The following is a 23,341-nucleotide window of genomic DNA, read 5'->3' as shown; positions in this document are numbered from 1 at the left end:
ATGGGTCCGAAGCCGACCGAGAAGCGAGTAAGACAGTGACGGAGGTCCCGGGTCGGACCTGTCCCCGGTAGGAGCGGGAAGGGCGTCCACCGGAGGAGCGGGGATGTGGTACCGGAGGGCTGGGCCCCCCGTAGAGTGAGCGGGTGGTCCCGGCGGGGGGAAGCAGCCCCTCCGCAGCGGGAGCCGCGCCCGACACGGCGACGGTTCCGCGGGCAACTTTTGGGCAAGGCCCCCGGGAGCGGCTAGGAGAGCGGGTGGGGTGTGGGGTGCTTCCTCCCTTCCCTCCTCCTCCTGCTCCTCCGCCGGCGGCGCTGAGGCCATGCCCTGTGCCCGCAGCCGGCCGCCCCGCCGCGGGGACCGGGGGCGGCGGGGGGGCTGCGCTTGGCGGCGGTGATGGAGAGCCTGCAGCGGCAGCAGGCAGCCCGCCTGGCCCGCGGCCCCGACGGCGCTCCCCGACGGCCCTCGGCCGAGCCCGGCCCCAGCCCGCCGCCCGCCGGTCCCCGCCGCCGCCCGGCCTCCGGCCCGCGCCCGCCGCCCGCCGCTCCGGGGGAGGAGGAAGAGGAGGAGGAGGAGGAGGAAGAGGAGGAGGAGGAGGAGGAGGAAGAAGGGGAGACCCGCGACCCGCCGCCGCCCCCACACCACGAGTGGACCTACGAGGAGCAGTTCAAGCAGGTAGGAGGCATCGCTGCCCGTCACCAGCACCGGCTGCTCCGGGCAGGCATCCCCGGTGTCCCTCCAAGGCCCCCAAACTCGGGGTTCAGCCCTCCCTGAATGGGCACCTCTTATGCCCCCAAACTGCTCCCAAACCCTGTCTGTGTCCCACCCTAAATGCTCAACACCACACCCCATCCCAGTCCCAAGCCAAGCAGACAGCCCCAGTACCCCCATTAGCCCCAGATATTATTGCAATGCCATGCTAAATGAGAACCTCCAAGGTATCCATCTGCTGCCCCCAAACCTCATCCCCGGAAAGTACAATCAGTGCAACCCAGCATCCCAGTCCTGGCTCCTCATCCTCCTCTAAATGAGTGCTCCCTGAATGCTCCTCACTGCCCCTGCCCCTAAGCCCTGTCCCACCCTAATAGGCATCCTCATGTGCTCCCCATCTCCCTGCCACCAAACTGTGTCTCACCCCTGCTTCGTGATTCCACCTCCTCAGTGTTCCCTCTGCCTGTCCACAGGCTCTGCATCATGATGCGGTGCCCCGTGTCCAGGCATCTCCCTGTGTCCACCTGCATCCCTGGTTATGCTTTCCATAACGGGTAAAACAGACTGACCCCTGTCCACAGAGGTTTTGCAGAGGTGAAAAAGGGCAAGGGCTCTGGTGTGCGTGGTTATCCCAGGGAACCAGCAAGCCGTGGAGCTGAGCTCCCTTGTGTCCCTGCAAGGGCCAGGTCATACTATGGCTGGTAAATGCAGCCCACTGATTTCCTACATTGGAGGGAGCAGCACACTGATCCTGCTGCCTCGCTCCTGGTGGGCATGGGGGAGACCCCTGTGCCACTGAGATTTGGTGCAGGGAAAGGGCTCATAAATAGGACGGAAGAAAGATCTGCCTGTATTTAATGTGCTGGTTAGCGCACAGCGAGTGCCACTCCACACAAGGGTGTTGGCATGGAGTGCACAGCACCAGGCCAGGTTTGTGCTCCCCATGAGCTTCATTGTCAGGGAGAGAGGGGCACAGTGGGTGACAGGGAAGATGTGGTGAGGGGAGAGGGCAAAGATGTCCCTGTACAGCTGGTGTGTGGCATTTTAGGATGGCACCACTCAGGAACAGGAGGAGGAAGGCAGTTACTGCCTCATCCAGTTCTGGCGGGAGAGAATGGGAAGATCAACAGGGACTCAACTTTTGGCTGTTATGGGGCCTTTTTTGTTTCAGGAGTGCTCAATACATTGTTGTTTGAAGGGGCCAGGGCTCACCCACTGGGCACCTGCCTGCCTGTGAGGCAGCAGGTACAGGGACACAGGCAGCACCTGCCTCACGGCCGTGCCCGGGGATGCTGCCAGTGCCCGACGCTCCTTGAATCAGCCCGGGGAGGGCCGCGGTGGGTGAGCTGCACAGGCCAAACAGCTTGTCCAGGAAGTGTTACATTACACCCTGCTGCAGAGAAAAAGGCTGACTGTCCGGTTCCTGGGGTCAGCTGGGAGGTGGGAAGCGGCTCCTCCCTCCCGGGGAGGCTAGAGAAAGCATCCCCGGCATTTCTCCTCACGCCCTGCCCCTGGCTGGGGCTGCCTGTGCTCCTCGTGCAGGGCAGGAGCGTTGTGAATACTGGGAGAGAGATGGCAGGAGAGGTCGGGGTGCGAGATAAATCCTGCCAACACTTCCCAGGGCCAGAGCTGGCTCCTTCCTTGCTTGCTCTCTTTTGGTTTTTTTTCCAGTCATGATTGGAAAGGTGATGCACTCCTGCTCTGGAGACTCCCACCTGGGTTCCCACCTGATGGCATGTCCCAGACAGCTCAGGGAACAGTGGGATGTCCCCCTGCAGTTCAAAGCAGGCTGTGGTACCAGCTTGCTTTGTGGTCTGCAGGGTGGCTGTCATTCCCATCCCTCCTCTGTCATCATGCAGGAGGGGACATACCCCTGCCTGGGAGGGACATGTCCTTGCTGGGCTCTCCCCAGGCTGCAGGGCTGTGGCTCACCCAGCCTGGGGAACAGGTTCTCTGCTCTCCACAGGGAGTAAGTGGAGAGGCTGTGCTTTGGCTTTTGGAGGTTTCCCAGGGGCTGGGCTGTGATGCTGCAGGAGGGAGGTGAGGGGAAAGCATGCTGGAAAGCTGCTGGGGCACTGGCAGTGTGGGCATGGAGAGAGACCCTGTGGTGACCAGGGCTATGTTTCCCACCAGGACTCCCTGCCTAAAACTGCCCGAAGCCATCATGGCATCACCTGAGACCGGTCTCAGGGTTTGTCCTTGCTGTCATCCTTCTGGGTCAGTAGCATAGCTAAGTGAACAGGGACCACCAAGTCCAGGCTGTTTTGCAGAAGGTGGTCAGGGAGACACTTCCCCATCTCTCTGCAGTGGGGAGGACACCTTTATGGGGATGGGTTGGTAGATTGGTGCAGGACCAGCCATGGAAGGGTTTCCACACAGTGCAGTGGTGCTAAGAATGGGAGCAGAGAACAAGGGTGTGGTGGAGGAACCCCCTGAGGGTTAATAGGCAAATGGTGCTTTGCCTAGAGGAGCACTTTGGGGAAATATCCCCTGTGTTTGCCCTGGTTTTATATGCTTCCTGAGACGCTGCTTTGGGGAGGTGGGGTGGGGGCTGGTGAGACCTTTGCTCTGACTGGGAGGGCCACTCTACTGTTACGAGGTTGAGACCCCCTCACCCCTGCCTCTTGCATCAGCCCCTGGCGCCAGTTTATGTACATTGATAAGGACACATGGGTAGAGATCTGGGCAAAGGTCTGGGAGGTCTCCACACCCAGGGCTGTGAGGCAGCCCCAGCCCTGAAGTGGGGGGCACTGAGTGGGGTCTGACCGTGCACTACCCATGAACCCCAACTTCCTCAAGGACAGAGATGCTGCCAAGTTGCAGTGCTGTGGTGCTGCATCACATTTGACTTGGAGGGCACTGATTAAGAGCTTGGCATTGCTGGTGCCAGCTCAGCTCCATGAACCCAGTTTTCCTGCCAGGGGAGCTCTGCTTATACACAGGGATGGGTGCTCTCGTTGCCTTTAAGCGATGGAAGAACGCCATCAGATCCCCAGGCTTCCTTCTCTGTCCCCCAGGGCAGGAGGGATTCAAACACCTGGGCTTTGTGTCCAGCTGTCGGTGGAGTGTTTGCTGGCAGGAGGATGCCTTCCCTGCCAGGGCCCCACCAGAATGTTCAGACCCATCTGTGGCTGGGGGAAACAGGACCCTCTGAAGCTCCTTCCTCCCTTCCCAAGAGCAGCTGACAGGGGTGAGCCCCAGCCAGCCCTTTAGGGACTCTCAGGTATCTGGTAGCCTCAGCGGTGAATTTGGGGGTAGCTGGTTTTGCCAGCAGCTGTTTGCCATCATCCTCGGCCTAATCCTGGTATGGCTGTTCGTCCTCCCTCCTGCCCTGCATGTCCCTGATACTGGCAGTTGCCTCTTGCACCCACCTGCCTGTCCCTTACATGCATTTCAGGGAGGGCTTGCCGTCTGTGAATGCATTCACTCACATCTCTAAGCGTAGAGGAAAGTGCCCCAAGTTGGCTGTAGCCATAGACCTCCTTGTGCCACAGATCTCCACCCCATGCCTTGGAGTCACCCCAAAATGTGGTGGTAGGGTCTGTGATTTGCTTTCTTCTGTGGTGGTGTCACTGGGAGATTGAGGGAATGGAGGCAGGAATGTCCAGGGAATGGAGGGAGAGGCTGAGGAGAGAGAGCCTGGGGAGAGGGAAGTGGTCTCCATGCCCCAGCCCCCTCCTCGCCTCCAGCGCATCTTCAACCCAGGTGCAGCAACAACAACTGAAGGGCTCCCAGAGCTAAATTAGAGAGTCTCTGGTTACACTGCAGAGGCAGGGAGGGGGGTGGATGTGGTGTGTTTGCTCCTGTCCACGTCTGCCTGGAGGCTTCTATGCAGCAAAGTTGTGGGCAGAGCTCTGCTCCTAGTCCGGGACCACCTGCAGTGGAAAGGTGGCATTAGCAGCAAGGGTCAGTGTGCTAATCCCCAGAGCTACAACAGCTCTAGCAGCTCAGCATGAGTGCAGGGCACAGGGCAGGAGCAAGGGGCTGCTGGGGTACAACTGTGTGTTGTACAATACAGAAGTGTTTTGGGGGGGTGTGTGCATACAGACTAGAGTGAGTGCATGGATCCACGTTAGTGCCCATGTAAATGTGGCGGTACGTGTCTGATCCTGCGTGAGGGCTGATGTGCGTGTGTGGATCTGTGAGTGCTCCTGTGTTTAGCAATCCTTGGGAGACCCTGTGTGTCTGTATGGACCCATAGACTGTGCAAATGTGTATGAACCCATGTGAGAGCCGGAATGGGCTTATGGATCTGTACGAGTATGCAGGTGTGTATGCACCCATACGTGTGTGTGTGTGTGTAGGGATGTGTATGAGACCATGTGTATATGTGTGCCCACACACGTGTGGTGTCCCAGTGTGTGTGTCCACATGCATGCACGTACCACTGTCTCCATGTATGGAATTGCATGGACCCATGGGTGTTTGAGGAAGGGTTTGGGGGCTGAGCCCCCTCCAAGACCACCTCTGCTCCCGTTCTCCAGCCCGGTGTGCTGAACGGTCCTGGTGTGTGCCAGCCCCCTGCTCCCCCTGCTGCCCTCAGGGCACTTCCCAGTCCCACTGCAGCCTGGAGAATGCTGGGAGCCTCAGAAGCTGCCATGACACCATTTTCCAGCTGGGGGTCCTGATTGCTTAAGGCTGGGCGCTCCAGAGAGGACATGTAAAAACTAGTTGAGGGCGTGAGAATAAAGACACTTTGGAGGGCAAAGGAGCACTGTCAGGAGCCCCCATCCTGCAGCTGCCTCTGGCACCCTCCTCAGCCGCCTCCCCAAAATCAGATGCGAGTGGAGAATTTGGAGGGTGATGCACCCCCACACCAACCTGGGGCCTCTGATCATCCACTAACTGGAGTAATAATGGAAGTAAATTCCCCTTGCTGGCAGCCAGCTGGGCAGGGCTGCAGCAAGGAGGTTAGATCTTGGGTGGTGGACTTTGGTCCAAGGCCATTTTGCGGCTGTGTGGGGGTGTGGGAGCGAGCTCAGGTGTGCGTGGGGGTGAGTGTGCACAGGGGACAGGCGGTATAGGATTGTGTGAGTGTGCACAGGAGGGATGTGTAGGGGACATATGAGCATGCACAGGAGGGAGGCATGTGTGTGGGCATGCACATTAGTGGTTGTGCATGAGGAGAGTGTGTAAAGGGGATGGATGGATGTGCACAAGGATTGTATGTGCACAGGAAGAGTGCATAGGGGTGCGTAAGTGTGCATAGGGTCTGAGCAGAGGGGGAGCATATTTAGGGGCTGTGTGAGCATCCATAGTGGGGCTGTTTGTCCGAGGATGTTGTGTCCAGGGTGAGTTGCACAAGGAGAACAGGCACAAGATTGTGTGCATCTGCAGAGCAGGCTGTTCTGTGTGTGAGTGTGCAGAGGGTGAGCATAACTGCGTTCCGTGGGGTACAGGGCAGCCAGTGGCGATGCCTGCTTTGGTGGGACTGTTCTCCCCTGTAGGCTGCAGCTTGGGGCTGCTCCATCGTGGATCCAGAGCTCACATCCCAGGTCTGTGGCAAGGCATGGGTGACCACCAGCCCCAAATGCTCTTTCTGCTTGGGCACTCAGCTCTTTGGAGGCCAAGACAGGATCTAGGGTTGCCTGCATGGGGGAGCTGGGTGGGGAGGGCCACCAGCCCTTTCTCCCACATCATCCCTTCAAAGCAGACAGAGGAAAGGGATGGGCCCAGAGGTGCACGAGGGGGAGTGGGTATTGAGCAGCCAGTGCACATGCCAGGCACGCACACAGCCCGCCCTCTCCCGGGTATGCACCCCCCTACTCACCCAGCCCTACAGAAGATGTGTCTGTGCACAGACCCCCGGGACGTGCCCTGTGTGCACACACAGGGTGTGCGTGTGGATGTCCCCCAGGAACACTTGGGGTGGTGCTGGTGATGAACAGGGTCCCAGGACTCTGATCACCCCGGGAGGGATTGAAGGCAGGGGGGTGTCCCACGACTTCAGTCGCTCAGGGAGGGATCGTGAGGAGACAAGAATGGAGAGGGAGGCAGATATGAGGAGCAAGGCAAGGCTGGAGGGGGAGGCAGTGGTGTGGCAAGCGCCAGCAGGTCAGGGAGGTTAACCCGAACAAATCCGCTCATTGACTCCCTGCCTGCTCAGCCATGAACGAGTAACAAGGCGCTGATCTTGGGGGACGCACGTTCTCCGGGAAGCGAGACCACCCCACGCCATGCCGCAGCCCCCGGACAGATGGGGCACACAACAGGACAGAGCCATGGATGGCACCCACAGTGGCACCACACAGCATGTTTCCTCTGCCTCCAGCCCTTGGGGGAGCCAAGCCGGTACCCTGTGCCTCAGCTTCCCCTCCTGAAAAATGTGTTGAGCAGGAGGCTGGGGACCCTGTGAACCCCCCCACTTCACCCTGGGGCTGTGGGCAGGGGGCTGCCCGTCTCAAGGCCAGCTCTGCCAGCACACAGTCCCTCACCTTGCACAGAGCCGGGTTAATGTTTGCAGCAGGCAGCCCTCCCGGGAGCGGCAGTGCCTGCTGTGGCGGGGAGGGGGGTTTTAATGACCTGCCGGATCTGCCGCATTATCAGCGCTGATTAAACCTGCTGCTCTATAAAGCGCCGTTAAATATTAAGCGTGATGAAAGGCTTTTGGGGGGGAGCCACGGCTCTGGAGGAGGTCTCCAAACGGAGGGGTCCAGCCCCACTGGTGGGGTGACCGCTGCAGTTGGCGATGTTGGGGTGAGCGAGCATCTCGGCACCCGTCGGGGCTGTGGGGTCAGGGGAGTAGCATACCCCCAGGAACCAGCAGTGCCTTCGAATGCAGCCATCATCCCAGCAGAGCCGTCCCATAACCATTAACTTATTAACAACTGGTGGCAGAGGCGAGTGGTGGCTCACAAGGTCAGGGGGTGGTTTGTGCCCGGCAGGAAGTGAACTGCCCCCCAACTCTGGCAGAAGGGATGGGGAGGAGGGACCCACAACCCCTTAGCTTCCTGTGTGTGGTCTATGGCTGGGGGGTTCTGACTGTGGACACTGTTGCGTGTCCAGTCCCTGTACCCCCGGGTGTACAGGGCTGTGCCTCAAATGGCAATAGCCAGTTTCCTTGATTACCTGCAGAGTAAACTGAGGTACTCATGGCTATTCCTCCTATGTTATCAGGGAGCAGGGCAGAACCAATTCCAGTGTCTGGGTGCTTGGTTGGTGTGCATCATTTCCCTGAGGGAAGAAGCCAGAGACCCCCATTCAGAGGCGACAGTGGTGCTCTGGAGGGGTGCAGTGACTTCAAAACAGTGCGTCAGTGGTCAGCCCCCTGTGGCGTGTGGCTGCACCCCAGGAGGCCGGGGGAGCAGGGAGACAAGTGTTACCTGAGTGCCCTGCGTGAACAGGGGCCAGATGGAAAAATTAGCAGTGCAGATAATCAATGTGGTGCATATTAAGCGGCTCAGGGTTGGGGGGGGGGTTGCAAGGTGGGGGGGAGCTGAGCTGGGTCCGGGATCGATGCAACTCATATTAAGTGGATTAAATCCTGGCTTCCGATCCGAGCCCTGGCTGCCAGCAGGAGGTGGCAGCTGAGCAGGGGCTGCGCGGGGTCCCGCTGAGAGCTGAGATTGCTTCCCTTGGCAGCAGTGCCCTGGCGGGAGTGTACAGGGGCTCACTGAGGCAGAGCAGCCTGGAAATGCCTGTGGGGTGCCTTAGCACCTCACCACATCCTTCCACCGTCCAGGGAATCAGCTAGGCTAAGTGGTCTCAGGAGCCCCAGCTCCATCCCTGCGGGCCCCCCTGGCTCCAGGAGAGGCATCTCCTGGGTGAGTGAGTGCAGTTAACAATGTTATTTAATTGCGGTGAGGAGGAGGAGGCACAAGGTTTATTCACGTGCCTTTAATAAACCATGTTCGACCCGCTGACCTTTAACCTGCCTGACAAGCGCCGTTATCCCCACCCCTTAAGGAATATAGATGTCGCTATGGCAGTGGGATGACAGGAGGGAGCAGGGTCCCAGGGCTGCACCCAGGGTGGGGTGGGGGATGAGGACATTCTGCCCTAGTCCTGCACCAGCACTCAGGCAGTGGTGCCAGGTGGAGTTGGGGTGGTGCTGGTGTTCCGTGGCTGATGGGGTGGCCAAGCACCGTGGACCGCGGGGTCCCCGAGGTCGGCAGGGCAGAGCTGCACTGCGCACTGGTGGGGTATCGATCCCGGGACTTGACAGTTTAATACTTCTGTTTATAGAGGAATATAGTTACATCGATGGCGTTAAATGAGTTACTAATTATATCAATACAAACACGATTAAAAGGGTCCTTGCTCATAGGTCACCACAAGCAGGAGCCGCTGCTTGTGTTGCACAACTGCCCCCAGGCAAGGCCCACTTCACTGCTCCGAGGCACATGGCTGGGGCAGCATGTGCCCCCTGCAGGGTGGGGGGTGTCCACCCAGATAGAGTGCCTGGCTGGGGTTGTGCATGTGTGTGTGGGATTGTGTGGATACAGCTGTGGTGTGTGTGCTCCTCTGGTGTTGTGTGTTCCAGTCTCGGGCTGTGCGTGCCCATCTGAGGTACTGTGTTCCAGTCAGGGGCTGTGGATGCACATATTGAAGTTCTGTGTGCACATAACAGCAATGTGCATGTTCCATCTAGGGTTGAGCGTGCATGTTTGGGGCTGTGCGTGCTGTCTGGGGCTACATCTGCCTGTCTGGGGCTGTGTGTGCCCCTCTGGGGTTGTGCAGGCCTGTCTAGAGTTGTGCATGTACATACAGGGTTGTGTGCCCATGCAGGTCTGGGCATGCACGTGTGGGGTTGTGGATGCTCATGCAGAGTGGTGTGTACCCATAAAAAGTCTGTGCCTGCCCACCCTGGGGTCATGCCAGCCTACCTGGGGCTGTACATGCCTGTGGGAGGCTGTGCACATCCAGACGTGGTTCCTGTGTAGGGATTTGTGCCTGTGTGGGCTGGGCGTGCGTGTGCGGGCTTGTGCACGCTCATGTGGTGTTCTGCTGTGCACGCTGATGCAAGGTTGTGCGTGCCTGTGCAGGGTTGTACACGCCCATTTGAGGTTGCATGTGGCCCTGAGGAGGATGTGTGTCTGTGTACAGGGCTGTGCACGTGCTTGTGTGGAGTTGTGCAACGACCATAAGGGGTTGTGCACACTCATGGGGGCTGAGTGTACCCACACTTGTGGGGTTGTGCAAGCCCATGCGTGGTTGTGCATGCCTGTGTAGGGTTGTATATGCTTGCGTGGGCTTGTACAAACTCATGTGGGTTTGTGTCAGCCCTCGTGGGGTTATGTAGAGCCAGGTGAGGTGTGTATGACTCGGGAGAGTTCTGATCTGACTCTTAGGTGATCAGTCCCCAGGTGAGGTGGGAGGGGACCACAGTCCCCACCCTGCAGGAGGAGGAGCAGGGTGAGCAACAGGACCTAGAGCCCTGGGTTATGGATGGAGTTGGATCCTTCTTTGGGGATAGGGCTGAAGGATAGGTCCCTTCTTGCCTGGAGTCTGTAGCAGACCACCACCTATGCCACCACCCATGCTACCCCTGTGTCACTCCTGTGAAGCTGTGATGGCAGGATGCCTTTACCATCCTTGTCTGGGACTCAGCTCCCACTTTGGGAATCCCCCAAAGCCACCTCCTCTCCAGCCTGAGCATCCCCAAAATTCAGGGAACACCTGGTGCATCCCAGTGTGCCTAAGGACCTCACCATCTGGTTCCCTGTTACTCAGCTCTGCTCTTGTCTCCACTTAAAAGCTGACCTTTGCCCCCCATTGGATGTAACATGTTTTTGCATCTCAGTGCCCCACAGATAAAAGGTTAGGGGTTAATAAACAGTGGAAAAATAGAACCTGGCACTTGGAGGTCACACCTGTTTTGAGGGCTGGAGTCAGTAGCGGCCCGTTTCTGGGTGGGATCCTGCCTGGCTTGTAGGAAGGAGAAACACAAGTGGCACCCTGGGGCACAGCAGGGGTGTGGGTGCAGAAGCTCAACCACTGGTGATCCCCGGGAAGGCCGTGGCTTCCCCTTGCTGTGGGATGAGCGATGGTTGCCGGTTTTGGGGGGTTTGTTCCTGCTTTGACAAGCCAGGAGATTTCAGGGGATGTAAATGGGCTTGGTGGGGAGCAGTGGGGGTCAGAGCCCTTCCACAGGCAAGGAAATGCAAGCAAAGCCTGGCCGACACAGCCTTCCTGGGGCAGAAATCAAAGCAGCCTCCTGGAGCTCTGCTCTGAGCCTGACCTAGTTACTGTAATCAATGGCTTGAGGAGCTCCTGGGAAAGAACAGGCAATGAGGAGGGGGCACCCAGCGAGGCAGGGAACACCACGATGGAGGAGAGGGACAGGGTGCTGGCACCCAGGGGTCAGGGCACTCCCAGAGCAGCCAGCTGCAAGGAGGGGCTGGGTGAGTGGGATCTAGAGAGCAAGGAAGCAGCACAGATGGAACACCATAGAGCCAGGCAGTTGAACACCAGTGTGCATGGTGGGAGTCTGGCAGTAGCACCCACAGACCGGTTCAGGTACAAGCAGTTAGCACCCTGACAAGGGACAGGCAACTGACACCCGTGTGTTAGATGAGGGACTGTGTTAGATGTGTCTGTTCAGTGACAGGAACCATGGGGTGTCTGTAGGAGCATCCCTGCATCCTCACATCCTCATATGGCCCCATGTCCCTTCCACCCCTGCATCCCCACATCTCCATGTCCCCCAAGTCCCTTCATCCCTATATCCTTACATTCCCATGTCCCTGCATTCATGTGTCCTCATCGAATCCCTACATCGCCCTGCCCCCGAGTCCCTGCAACTCCACATCCCCACATTCCCATACCCCTGCACCCGTACCCCAACCCCATATCTCTGCATTCACGTCCCCATCCCTGCATCCCCCCCCATCCCCACGTCCCATGTCTCTGCAGCCTGATGTCCCTAAAGCACAGCTCCTTTTATCTGTCTGGTGAATGATGTGCTGAGGGGGGGGGAGGGTGTGCTCCCTTTCTATTGGTTTTTAACGGCCTTTCCCAGCACAATTGTTTTTTAAACGACTCTATTTTGTGCCTGACTTTGTTTTCCAGCTTGCATTTCTTTGTATATGTTTTGGAAATCCATTCTGGACTGCTGAGTTTTGTTTCTTTTCAATGGCTTTAAATTCTTGCCGGGCTTGCTGGGAGGAATTGGTGTCTATAGCGTCTTCGATTGGTGCTAATTTTTCCTTCATGTGCTCTGACTTTTACTGCTGGGCCATCGATCTGGCGGGCTCCAATTTGTCATGGTCACTCAGGCGCTGTGCTGGAATCAGGCGAGCCCCGACTTTCGCACGGAGCCAGCACTTCACGTCCCTGGTGTAGGGGCTGCACTCGCCTCCCCGGTGCTGTCCCTCAGCTCAGCTCAGCTCGGGGGTTGTGTCCGTGTGTCTGGACCTGCATCCATCCAGCACGCTTAAGTATCCTCACAGTGTGCATCTGTACAACTGTGTGCTCACTCACCGGCTTGCACACGTGTCGGTGCACCTACAAACTTGCAGGGGCAGCCCCAGTGCTGGCAGCTCCCTCACAGTAACCAGTGCCATGGCCAGGCCAATTTTCCCTGCCCTGGCATGGGACCAGCATCTCCACTGTGCAGGTGGACATGTGTCCCTGTGAGGGATGAAATCTGAGGAGGATGCTGATCTTGTGCTGGCACCTGGTGAACACCAGCACTGAGCAGTGCTGAGCTAGAGAAGAGCTGAGCAGGGCTGAGCATCCTGATCCCAGGGTCTGACCTGGGGTTTGCTGATGCCCCTGGGCTGAAACACTGATTCCTCCATCCAAGAAGGTAAGGAACAGGGGGAAACTGAAGCACTGACTCAGCATCTCTGCAGCAAAGGTACAAAATAGTGGTTTTTAGGAAGCCCACACCAGACCCCAGGCACAGGGAAAGTTCAGTGCTGCAGCACAGAGGGTGTGTTAAGGGGTTCTGTCCGTGGTGCACACACAGAGCCTTTTGTTGCTGGCAGAGCAGGAACGTGGGGTCAGGGATGATGCCAGGTCCTGGCACAGCCAGGACCCTCTGCCTTTCTCACCTACATGTGCCAGCAGCGCTGACCCCTCTCTCTCCTGCCCCCAGCTCTACGAACTGGATGAGGACCCAAAACGCAAGGAGTTCCTGGATGACCTCTTTGGCTTCATGCAGAAGAGAGGTAAAGGTGGGTGGGTGGGGTGGGTGTCACTGTCTCACCCCGGCCTCAGCTGCTGGCAGGGGCTCATGGTGTGATCCTCTCGGGTCTGAGCTGCTCCAGGTCACTGCAAAACCCCCAGGCAGGTCCTGCGGTGCCTTCCCTGCCCCCCCCCCCCCCGCAGCCCCAGGCTGGGGCAGCTGTCCATGCCGATTGCCCATCGGAGATCCCAGCACGGATGCCCACTGGGAACGCCCGGTGGGGATGGCCATTAGCATACCCCTTGGAGACAAGCGATAGCAACACCCGTTAACGATACCCATTAGCAGTTTTCAGGGCGTTTTAGTGATGCCTGGTCGGAATGCCCTTGGCAGTGCCCATTAGGGCTCCCTATCGGTAGCACCTGGATGCCCACCACCAGCATCTCTCAGCGATGCCCATGGTGTGCAGGACTGGGGCCAGCGCCGGGCACCCAGGGGTTAAGGGCTCGCCAGCCGACCCATCTTCATCGGAAATCTTTGCTATCGGCATGGGGGGCCATGCCGGCTCCCGGGGACTCGATAAATGCTTTAACCTTCGCCCTCCCCGGCCGGGCCTCCGACAATTAAAAGTTGCCGAGCGCGGGCGTGTGGGCGGCCGTATTAATTAGAGCCTTTTGCTGGTGTGTGGATTAATGAACAAGCCGCTCGATAGCCAGTAAACCCCAGGCAGAGGTTAATGCCGAGCTAATTAACAGGGGAAGGCTAAAGGGGGGGGTGCGGGAGCAGCGGGGCTGGTCTGTGTGGGGGGTGGGGGAGGGCAGAAGGGGGCAGTTGCCCTCGTGCCCTGCCTGTAGGAAGGGTGGTGAGGTACTCTGCTGTCTGTGAGGCTGCAGGGGTTGACTTTTGGGTCGGACTGAGACCCCACAAACTTGTTTCACTCAGTGCCGTGCTGTGGGGGGCTGGCACAGCCGTGGGGCTCATGCTGGAGCTAGGCTGGAGGTGGTTGAGGGGCTGGGTACTGCCCTTATGGGTGCCCCGTGATCCCCCTAGCCCTGATGCAGGGCTATGGGGAGCGAATGGGAGCATCAGTGCTGTTTCGGCCCCCCAGCATCCATCAGCTGCAAGATTCATGGGCTGTTCTGCGGCTTCATTATCTCTCTTTCCAGAGCTAATTAACTCCCTCGCTATTGGGGCCGGGGCTAATTAAGTAAGTGCCTGCTGGTCTGGGGAGGAGGGAGGGAGCTGCTCGCTTCCCTGATGGTGCTCTTATTCTACATCGTTCTGTGTGGGGCTGTCCTACTCCTGTGCATTTCCTCCAAGTGGGTGCCGTCCCCCTGGGGAGGGCAGGCAGGGATGCAGGTGTGTAGTTATGGGTGTGCACAAGCCTGTTGGAGGAGCTGGTGATTTTGGAGTCAGGTAGCAAAGAGAAAGGGGACCAGAGGGGCTGTGGGGCAGTGACAGGACTCTCGGGGTCATCAGGAGCTGGGTAAGAAGCACCCATGGATGAGCCATGGCAGCTGCTTCTGTGGCACCCAGGGGTTCACAGGCAGGCCTGTGGCACCCAGGCTGTGTCCCCAGGGTGGCAGTGGGCCAGAAGGGATTAATGCCCACAGAGTGAACCCTAATGAAAGAGGATGTGTCCCTCCTATGTCTGTCAGGGCAGTTTCAGCACTGACGTTTGGCAGCAGGGTGGAAAATTAGCAGGGCTGAAAAATGGGTTGGGCACAGCCCCTCTGAAGTCGCCCCATGGCACAAGGGCCTACCTGGCCACAGTGGTTAATGGGGGTGATACCACCACCCCCATCAGATACAGGCTACAGGCAGTGGGGCACCTTATCCCTATGCCCCAACTTCTGTGGGACCCCAAAAGCAGCGAGCTGGGTCATAGGGGGGCTGTTTCTGCATTTGCTCACCAGGGATCTGCAGCCCCCCTCCCCATCTCTGCCAAGCCAAGGGCCCTGCTGATAACACGGGATCATTAATCAATCAAGGCGCTAATTGCAGCACCACAATGGCTGCATCACCTCCCTGGGCTTTTGTGGCCCTCGCCCTGGCTGGGGCCGGGACCATCACTCTGCGGGGACGCAGACAGGTGCCTTTGTCAGTAGGACAGCATCGGCCGCCCGCCCGCACAGCCTGAGATTAATGGCGAGCCACTCTCACTGGCCACCACGGCTGGAGAGGGGGGAAGAGGAAAAAACAGTCCATGGGCCATTGAGTGGGGAATGAGACCCTGCAAACTCGCATTTGGGAGGGAGGGAGAACCCCTGAATAGCACCTCCCACCCCCCCCCCCCCCGAGGTGTGGGGCTTGTGCCAGCAGCCCCAACCAGGGCTGGTGAGGTACTGACAGCGGATATCAAGTCAATATCTCTACCTTTTTCCCAGGAGGATAAACTCCTCTCCCCCTTCCCGACCTGGTGAACAACACAGTCACACACACACAAAAAAAAAAAAAAAAGTTAAATGAACTCAGTAAAAGAATAAAAAGAGCTCATTTTTCAGGCTTATGTGAAGAAGCCGAGCCAATATCAGGGCCATAAATTAGGGATGCTGGAGGATGGCGGTGAATGACGGCTTCGTTTGAGGGGCGAAGCACGGTCGTGACAGCCTCCCCCGACCAAATGGATGGCTTTCCAATACTGCCTGTGCCCCGCCGCCTCACAGAAGGAATAAATATGGGGTGGAATGGGACAGGATGGGACGGAGTGGGATGGGATGTGATACTCGTCCCTCCTCTGCCCTGCTGCAGCTTTCAGCCACTGCCCAGACAATTGCCCCGAGGTGCCAAGGGTGCGGGGCTATTTGGGGGTGCTGAGAAAGTGGGGAGGGGATTGTAACCAGACCTGGTGGCTGTGGAGACCATACTGGTCTATATTGGCCTCACAGAACCCTGGTGACCCCATGGCCTCGGTGTTGGGGGTGATCCTGGGGAACCAGGATCAGAGTCTCTGCTAAGGGTACTTCAGGGGGTTTGGGGTCAGGTCTCTTGAGGCAGGGCACCAAAGGCCTTTAAGCAGTGGGAGGTGCTGGGGGCATCTTTGAGTTTGAGAGGTTTTTCAGGGACTCTTGTGAGAGTGTCTCTGTGTGGGGCTGGGAGGGAAAACCTGTCCACAGATTGTAGGGTGAGTCTTTCCAGAAGGGTTGTGAGGGGCATCCCTCTTCAGAGAGGTTGTAAGGTGGGTCCCTTCTTAAAGTTTAGATGGAGTCTCTCTTTGTGGGGCTCTGAAAGGGTGTTACACAGTGAATCCTTCTAGGATACTCTGAGAGATTTTGTGGATTGATGCTCTGTAGAGAGCTCTAAAAAATTGTAGAGGCACAACCTTCTCTAAGGGAGTCTGAAGAGGACAATTTGCCCATCCCACTGTGGCTCCACATGCCAGCTGAGAGCATACCTGGCCCCACTGACAGCTCCATCAAAGGTGACCCTGTGCCAGCATGCCGGGGTCTCCCTTGCTCTTGAGCAGAGTGCCACTCTCCCAGGCACCCTGGGGTCCTGTCTGCACCTCACTGTGCCCATGGGCATGGAGAGATGTGTCTCTCATTGTGGGTACCTGCAGTGACAGTGGGGAGAAGGTGGAGGCTGTGTTCCCAGGTAATAAGGGCCCCTGTGGGCTCCTGCCACACCCTTTTCTGTCTCCTTTGTGCGTCTGGAAGGGACACCAGTGAACCGCATCCCCATCATGGCCAAGCAAGTGCTGGACCTGTACACCCTGTACCGGCTGGTGACAGAAAAGGGTGGCCTGGTCGAAGTCATCAACAAGAAGATCTGGCGGGAGATCACCAAGGGCCTCAACCTACCTACCTCCATCACCAGCGCTGCCTTCACCCTCCGCACACAGTGAGTGCCCGGCAGTGGGGGCAGGTGGGGGCACCTGCCCTGGGGCACACACCCTGCCCTGGGACACCCACTGGCTCAGCTCTCCCAGAGCCCTGAGTGGGGTCTGACATGGACAGCCTCAAAAGTGGTTGGAGGGCTCTGCCCCTTTCCAAGTGCCATGCCTACCCTGAGCCCAGCTCAGCATGGGGCTGGCTGGGAGGTGCGTGATGCTGGATCTCATCCTGGCTCTCTCCCTGTGCAGATACATGAAGTACCTGTATCCCTACGAATGTGAGAAGCGGGCACTCAGCTCTCCCGGGGAGCTCCAAGCTGCCATTGACAGCAACCGCCGGGAGGGACGGAGGCAGACCTTCGGCACAGCACTCTTCAACTACTCGCCAGCCAGCACCCAAACCCTGCTGGGCACCCCCAAAATGCCTCTGCCAGCTCTCAGCATCTCCACACACACCTGTGGCCAGCTCAGTCAAGTGCATGGTGTTAGAAGGTGGGTGAGGATCACATCTGCCTGCGGCAGCCATCTCTTCCCAGGGATGGATACTACTCCAGGAGCAGGGATGTGTCCTGTCTGCTCTTGCCCTCTTTGCTTGGGGAAAATACGAGAAATTTTGTTCTTTTAGTCCCTTTCTGGAACTGAGAAAAGTTTATTTCTGCTGGCTTTGGAGGATGACCAAACCCAGATGATGCTGGGGGTGGTGGCCCACCCTGCCCTGTGCTGGTGGGATGGAGCGGCACCAGCCGGGGATGGTGGGGTGGAGTGGGGATGAGGGGCCCCGCTGAGGTCTCTTGGTTGTTGCAGAGGACAGCATGCTGACGGCAGCAGTGCCAGGGCGCATCACTATCCCCGTGGGACTGGCTGGCCACCACCTCACAGCAGCTCAAGCAGCAGCTGCCTCGCAGGCAGTGGTGCTGGAGCAGCTGCGGGAGAAGCTGGAGACAGGGGAGCCCCCGGAGAAGAAGGTGGCCCTGACAGCAGAGGAGCAGCAGCGGCTGGTGCAACACGCACTGCAGCACAACCTCCTGGCTGTGGCCTCCCAGTTCCCTATGAACGTCAAGATCTCCAACCGAGGTAACGAGGTGCAGCACCTCAGCATGGGCTCACCCTGTCCCCAGGTGGGAGCAGCAGCGGCTGGAGAGGAGCATAGATGCCCAAAGGGTCCTTGCTTCTCTCTCTAAGGCAGGTTCTTGTTTCTGTTTCTCTTAACACTCATATTGGTATTTCCTTTCCCCAGATGACAGACAGGAGACCGCATTGAACCTGTCCACCAACGGCATTAGCAGTATCAACATGTCAATAGAAATAAATGGAGTTGTCTACACAGGTAAATAGAAGGGCCGCTTGGCCTGTGTAATTGCGGCCGGGAAATCCAATAACTTATAGCCAGTGCCTGGCCAACAAGTCCTTCCTTCAATCTGATGTCTTTACTATAAAATCCATCGTAATGAAGTGGCAGGGCCTGGGGAGAGGGGGCAGGAGAAGGAGGGGGTCAGCAAGGGTGGAAATTGGCCCACAGCAGGTGCTAGCAATGAAGGGGCAAAGTGGGGGATGGACAGACTCAGGCTGAGAACTGAACCTGCCCTTAGGGTCATCTCACATCCCAGAATCCTGCAGGCAGGGCTTGGATTTGAGCTCACCCCAATGCTAGTGTGCCCAGAGGATCTCTGGCTGGGTGGTGGGTTTGGCTGGTTACAGAGCATGGTGTTGGGTGTAGGGGAAGGTGTTGGGCTGCTTTGCTGGAGCAGAGGATCCTTTGGGGCGCCAGTGTGCACCTACGTGGCCAAGCAGTTCATCCCATGTCCCTCAGCTCCATGCCCGCCCTGCTGAGACACCCCTCAATTAAAATCGATGGCTTTTCCTTCAGGACTTAAATATTTAACGAGCCAGAAAGGTCAGGGCTAATCAGCGTGTGAGGCTGCCAGCCAAATGGGCCCAGGCCACCCCACAGGCGGCCTCATGCATGTGGGGACAGCTGGGCTGGGGGAGACATGAAAGGTGATGAGGGGGAAATGGAGCCCCCATGGGTATTGGTCCCACACTCCTCAGCCTGGGTGCTGGGGGGCAGGTGAGCGGATCCCCCAACCCTGGGCTTACCCTCACCCCCTTGCTCTTGCTCCCCAGGTGTCCTGTTCGCCCGCCGGCCCTCAGCTGCCCCGGCACCTGGTGGAGGGAGCACCCAGACCCGTCTGAACCCCATGCCTGCCCCAAACCCCCTGCTCCCACCTTCCTCTCACAGCCACACTCCCACCAGCACCTCACTGTAAGGCAGAGGCCTGAGAGCACCCTGAAAGCAGCTGAGGGTGCTCAGGGTGTGGGGGGCTGAGCTGTGGGACCCCGCTGGACCACCACGGTGGGATGAGGGACCCCAAGGTGCCTCTTGCTCCAATACTGAGCTGTGTCCATGCAAGGCCCTGAACACCCAGGTGGGCCCTTTTGTCCCTTGTCCCCATGCGTGCTCTCTGACACACACACACTTCTTCTTTCCCAAGGCACTACCCCCAGGTGACCCCTGTACATCTCCTGCTGCCCTGATGCCTGGGGCACCCCCTGGGACCTGCATGCTGCATCCCCTACATCCTGCAGCCCCTGTACCCACCTCAATGCACGCACTGCTGCCCCTGTACACACCTCGATGCATACACTGCACCCCCAGTGCACACACTGCATCCCCTTGGTGCCCACATGAGGTCTCCATGCACACCCTCCATGCAAATGCTGCAGGCACGGTACTCTGCAGCCCCTGTAAACTATAGCCCCATATACACTGCAGCCCCTATATATATACTGCACCCCCTACCCACTGCAGATGCCCCTACCCAGTCCTCCTGCGCTGCCTGGGCTTGCTGCCCCTGCCCTGAGACATCCCCAGGGTGGTGGCATCTCAGCCCCCCAGGTCCTCAGCTCAGGGGGTGTCACCCTGGTGGGGGCAAATAATGGGGATATTGGTGGGAATGGTGGGGGTGGAGCTTATTGAGGTGGGGCTGGGGTTGGGGGTTAATGTTGGGGGTGAGGGCATGGAGGCCCAGCAGAGCCCCACCACCACCAAAGACTGCCCAGATGCCAGAGTCCCCCAGCCGGAGGGTGGGGAGACAGCGGGCACTCCAAACTACCTCGTTGGGGCTGGGCGGGCTCCTCCTCCACCTGCCTGCACCCCAGGGTGCCAGAGCAGGTGAGTGTGGAGCAAGGCTCACCTCTACCTCAGCGTGGGGGGCTTGGCATCGCCAGTCGTGCCCCCACGCTCCCATCGCAGCTGTGCGACTCCATGTATCCATTAAAGGAAACAAATTGCTGAACCAAACCAGTGTCGAGGGGTGGTGTGCATGACAGGGTACCAAGCTCCTCCAGGGCCCTCTTTGGGGGTGCAGGTCCCCCCTGCAGCCTGTGGTACCCCGGGGTATCAGCTCTAATGCCTGAGGTTTCACAGCCCGCCTCATGTTTGCCTCCAGTGCAAGGATTGCCTCAGTTTCTGGGAGCTCTGAGTTGCAAACAGGTGCCCTACACCCATCAGAGCCCTCAAGCACAGGCTGCATCATACTGGGCACCAGCTCCAGTCATGCCAGCCAGGCCATGAGGCTCCCTTCCCCTCCAAGCTCCCTGTGGCAGCTCATCCTTGGGTGGGGATCCCATTAGGCCGCCTGTGCCAGGCAAGGAACAGGGCCCTGGGGCTGCTGGGGCCACGGCCATGGGGCTGTGAGGTTGCACCTGGTGAGTTACCAGCAGTGCTGGGCCAGCCTGGCACCTGGGCAGTGCCCACAGAGGACACAGGTGACCCAGGTGGGGCTGGGAGGCACAGATGTATGCGTGGGTGGTCACGGGTGCGTGTATGGGTGCACGTGGGAAGGCACGGAGATGTTCAGGCACTCAGTCACCACACAGGTGCCCAGATCACTTGTGCTCCCTTGTACAAAGTCGATGGCATTCACACTCACACGTGAGGGCGGATACACGTGCTTGCACAAGCACTTGCACACACGTGCAGCCACCCGTACACATGAAGAGGCATGAGGAGCTCCCATGGGACAGACACCCCAGTCAGAGGCAGCCACAAGGACAGGTCCACCCTGGCATCCATTAAGCCAGGTCCCTGGCACCCAAGGGGACAGATACTCTTGATTGAAAGTCCCTCCTTGGGACAGACCCAGCCCCCTGAGAAAACCTCCAGCTCTCGGGGACACCCCCAACTACTACCACAGTTACTCAGGGACAGCCCCAGCCCAGCCGAAGGGGACACTCACAGTCCCTCAGAGACAGCTCCAGCCCCTCGGGGACGCCCCCAGTCCCCCGGGGACAGCCTCAACCCGGCCCCCCGATCCCACCGGTGTAACGCGGTCGCTGTCCAGAGTGCTGCAGCAGCGCTGCCCGCCCCGGACCTGTCCTCGGGGGCAGGGGAATCTGGGGACGCGGCGGGGACATGGAGGATAAGGGTGTCACGCTAGGGACGCTTTGGAAACACGCGGATGACACAGTACCCCTGCAGAGGACCCTCGGTCTGCCGGGTCCGGCTCTACAATCTGTGTCCCGGGTTGGGAGCAAGTCTGTGAACGTGTGTGTGGGGTGTATGTGTTTGTGAGCGTGCCAAGCGGAGCCAGAGTGGGATTGATGCAGCCTTAATTGGGGTCTTGTGTCCCTTGTCACTGCTGTGAAGTGCTGACCACAGCTCATCGAGCACCAGAGCCCCAGGGAGCCAGGAGGGCACATGCAGGCCCACATCCCCACTTATTACCAGGCTCGGGGGGTGATGTGTGTTTCCATGCTCCCTGGGGGGCTTGGGGATACAGCTGCTGTCACCTGAGTAACCAGCCGTGATTGATGCCCACTTCCCCATGTCCTGCAGGGACTGTAATTGAGCAGGAGGGAGGAGACGGAGGATGAGGGGACAATCCAGCCTTGCAGGAGGCGCACTGGATCCAGCTTCAGCACCACGCTGGGGGCAGCTGCTGGGGGTGTTCATGTGCCACTGCAGGCTCCAGGGACGGGGACAGGCTTCCTTTCAGCCCAAAGGGGCAGGGGGCAGACTCCCTGTGCACTGTGCTGGGCTGTGCGCAGCCAGTGCTGCAGCTTCAGCTCCATTCCAAGGCTTGCAAACTGGATGGGACTCTAAAGGGTGCATGAGGACAGTCCCAAAGCCCCCCAGTGCTTGAGTCCCAGGACTGCCCAGGTTTCTTACCTCAGGGAAGTAGGTGATCTGTGACCCTCCAATACAAGCATCTGTGTTTTGGAGGCATTGCCCATCATGCTGGGCCCAAGCCATCTTAGAGGTGTTACCATCTAAGCACAGAGCAGCATTGTGTGCGCAGCCCCCAGGCCCCCTGCAGCCCCCGGGCACTTCTGCTAATGAAGCCATTTCTATTTGTCGCCTTTGTGGAATAAAGCTCAGCTCTTCCCCTCTGAAGATCTCAGCTATCGATCCTTGGGAAAAAAGGCAGAGCACATGAAGCCTCAGCTTTCTCCTGCTGCCAGAATGCTCTGCAGAGCTCCTGCAGGGTTATTTGGGGGGCAGAGGGGCTGCTGGGGCACTGGGCAACCCCACAGGTCCCTCCAGCAACCTGGCAGGCCTGTACAACTCTCAGTAGGAAAACATCTAGAAGGACAAAGATTTTTCAGGGCACAGTGGGTTTAGCTTTCAGCAAAGGGGAGTGGGAGGGTCCCCAAAGCCACCTAACCCACATTACTAGCCATGTTAACAAAGTACTCTCTATTGCCATATGGTTTGGAGCTAAAAGAGTGGCCTAGAACCTTGGCTTGATGTCCTCTGGTGTCTACGGTATGGTGGTGCAACACCCAGCCCCATGTTCATTCTGGGCATGACAGGGCAGTGGCTGTGTGAGCCCTGGGGTGCAGGCGATGTTATCAGAAGGTGCTTTGGAAACTCACAGAATCATTAGGGTTTGAAGGGACTTCTGGAGATCATCCAGTCCAACCTCCCTGCCAAGGCAAGGTCACCTGGAGCAGGTGACACAGGAATGTGTCCAGGTGGGATTGGAATGTCTCCAGAGACAGGGAGACTCCACAACCACCCTGGGCAGCCTGTTCTAGTGCTCTGTCACCCTCAATGAGAAGAAGTTCTTCCTCGTGTTGAAGTGCAATTTCTTGTGGTTTAGTTTACAGCCATTGCTCCTCATCCTGTCACTGGGAACCACTGAAAAGGGTCTGGCACCATCCTCCTGGCACCTGCCTTTGAGATATTTGTATGCATTGATGAGATCCCCTCTCAGTCTTCTCCAGACTAAACAGGCCCAGCTTCCACAGCCTCTGCTCATAAGAGAGATTCTCCAGACCCATCCCCATCTTTGTGGCCTCCACTGGACCCTCTCCAGTATCTCCTTGTCTTTCTTGTTCTGAAGAGCCAAGAGTTGTACACTGCACTCCAGATGTATCTTCACTAAGGCCGAGTAGAGGGGCAGCATCACCTCCCTCGACCTGCTGGCCACACTTCTCCATGTGTACATATATCCATGATACATTTCCCTCTGCAGTTTGGAAACTTCCTGGACTTTTCTCTGTGGTGGCTGCTGCTAGCATGAATTCATCTCATGCCTCTGAGAGATCCATGTGGCAGAGTGTGCCAGCTGAAGGCAGCAGTGGGGGTGGGGTTGGCTATAGCACTCCTTAGTGCTTCTCTTCCTCCCGAGCATCACCTGCAGCAGTCGATAGGAGAAAGGTGAACGCGGGGAGGCTGGGGCCTGGGGGAAAGCCCGAGGCAGCCTCCCGGATTTCAAAGGCTCCTA

The 23,341-nt window shown here is 58.3% G+C and overlaps 1 protein-coding gene across 1 annotated transcript; it reads left to right on the top strand.

The window, feature by feature from the left end:
- The first annotated feature begins 393 nt into the window (after nt 1-393).
- On the top strand, nt 394-19,585 carry ARID3C (AT-rich interaction domain 3C). Its single transcript, XM_032676340.1, has 7 exons — nt 394-672; nt 12,749-12,821; nt 16,435-16,618; nt 16,860-17,106; nt 17,417-17,684; nt 17,848-17,937; nt 18,735-19,585. Exons 1-7 carry the CDS (start codon nt 394-396, stop codon nt 18,875-18,877), a joined length of 1,284 nt encoding a protein of 427 aa, XP_032532231.1. The 3' UTR covers nt 18,878-19,585.
- The last annotated feature ends 3,756 nt before the right edge of the window (nt 19,586-23,341 follow it).

The sequence above is a fragment of the Chiroxiphia lanceolata genome, chromosome Z, assembly GCF_009829145.1.
Source record: "Chiroxiphia lanceolata isolate bChiLan1 chromosome Z, bChiLan1.pri, whole genome shotgun sequence".
NCBI classification, from domain to species: Eukaryota; Metazoa; Chordata; class Aves; order Passeriformes; family Pipridae; genus Chiroxiphia; species Chiroxiphia lanceolata.
This window is presented reverse-complemented; position numbering and strand designations above follow the sequence as displayed.

Coding starts and splice junctions, on each gene's coding strand:
- ARID3C (XM_032676340.1), top strand. CDS start 394: ATGGAGAGCCTGCAGCGGCAGCAGGCAGCCCGCCTGGCCCGCGGCCCC. Junction 17,107..17,416: donor TGCATGGTGTTAGAAGGTGG/GTGAGGATCACA, acceptor GTTGTTGCAGAG/GACAGCATGCTGACGGCAGC. Junction 17,685..17,847: donor CGTCAAGATCTCCAACCGAG/GTAACGAGGTGC, acceptor TCCTTTCCCCAG/ATGACAGACAGGAGACCGCA.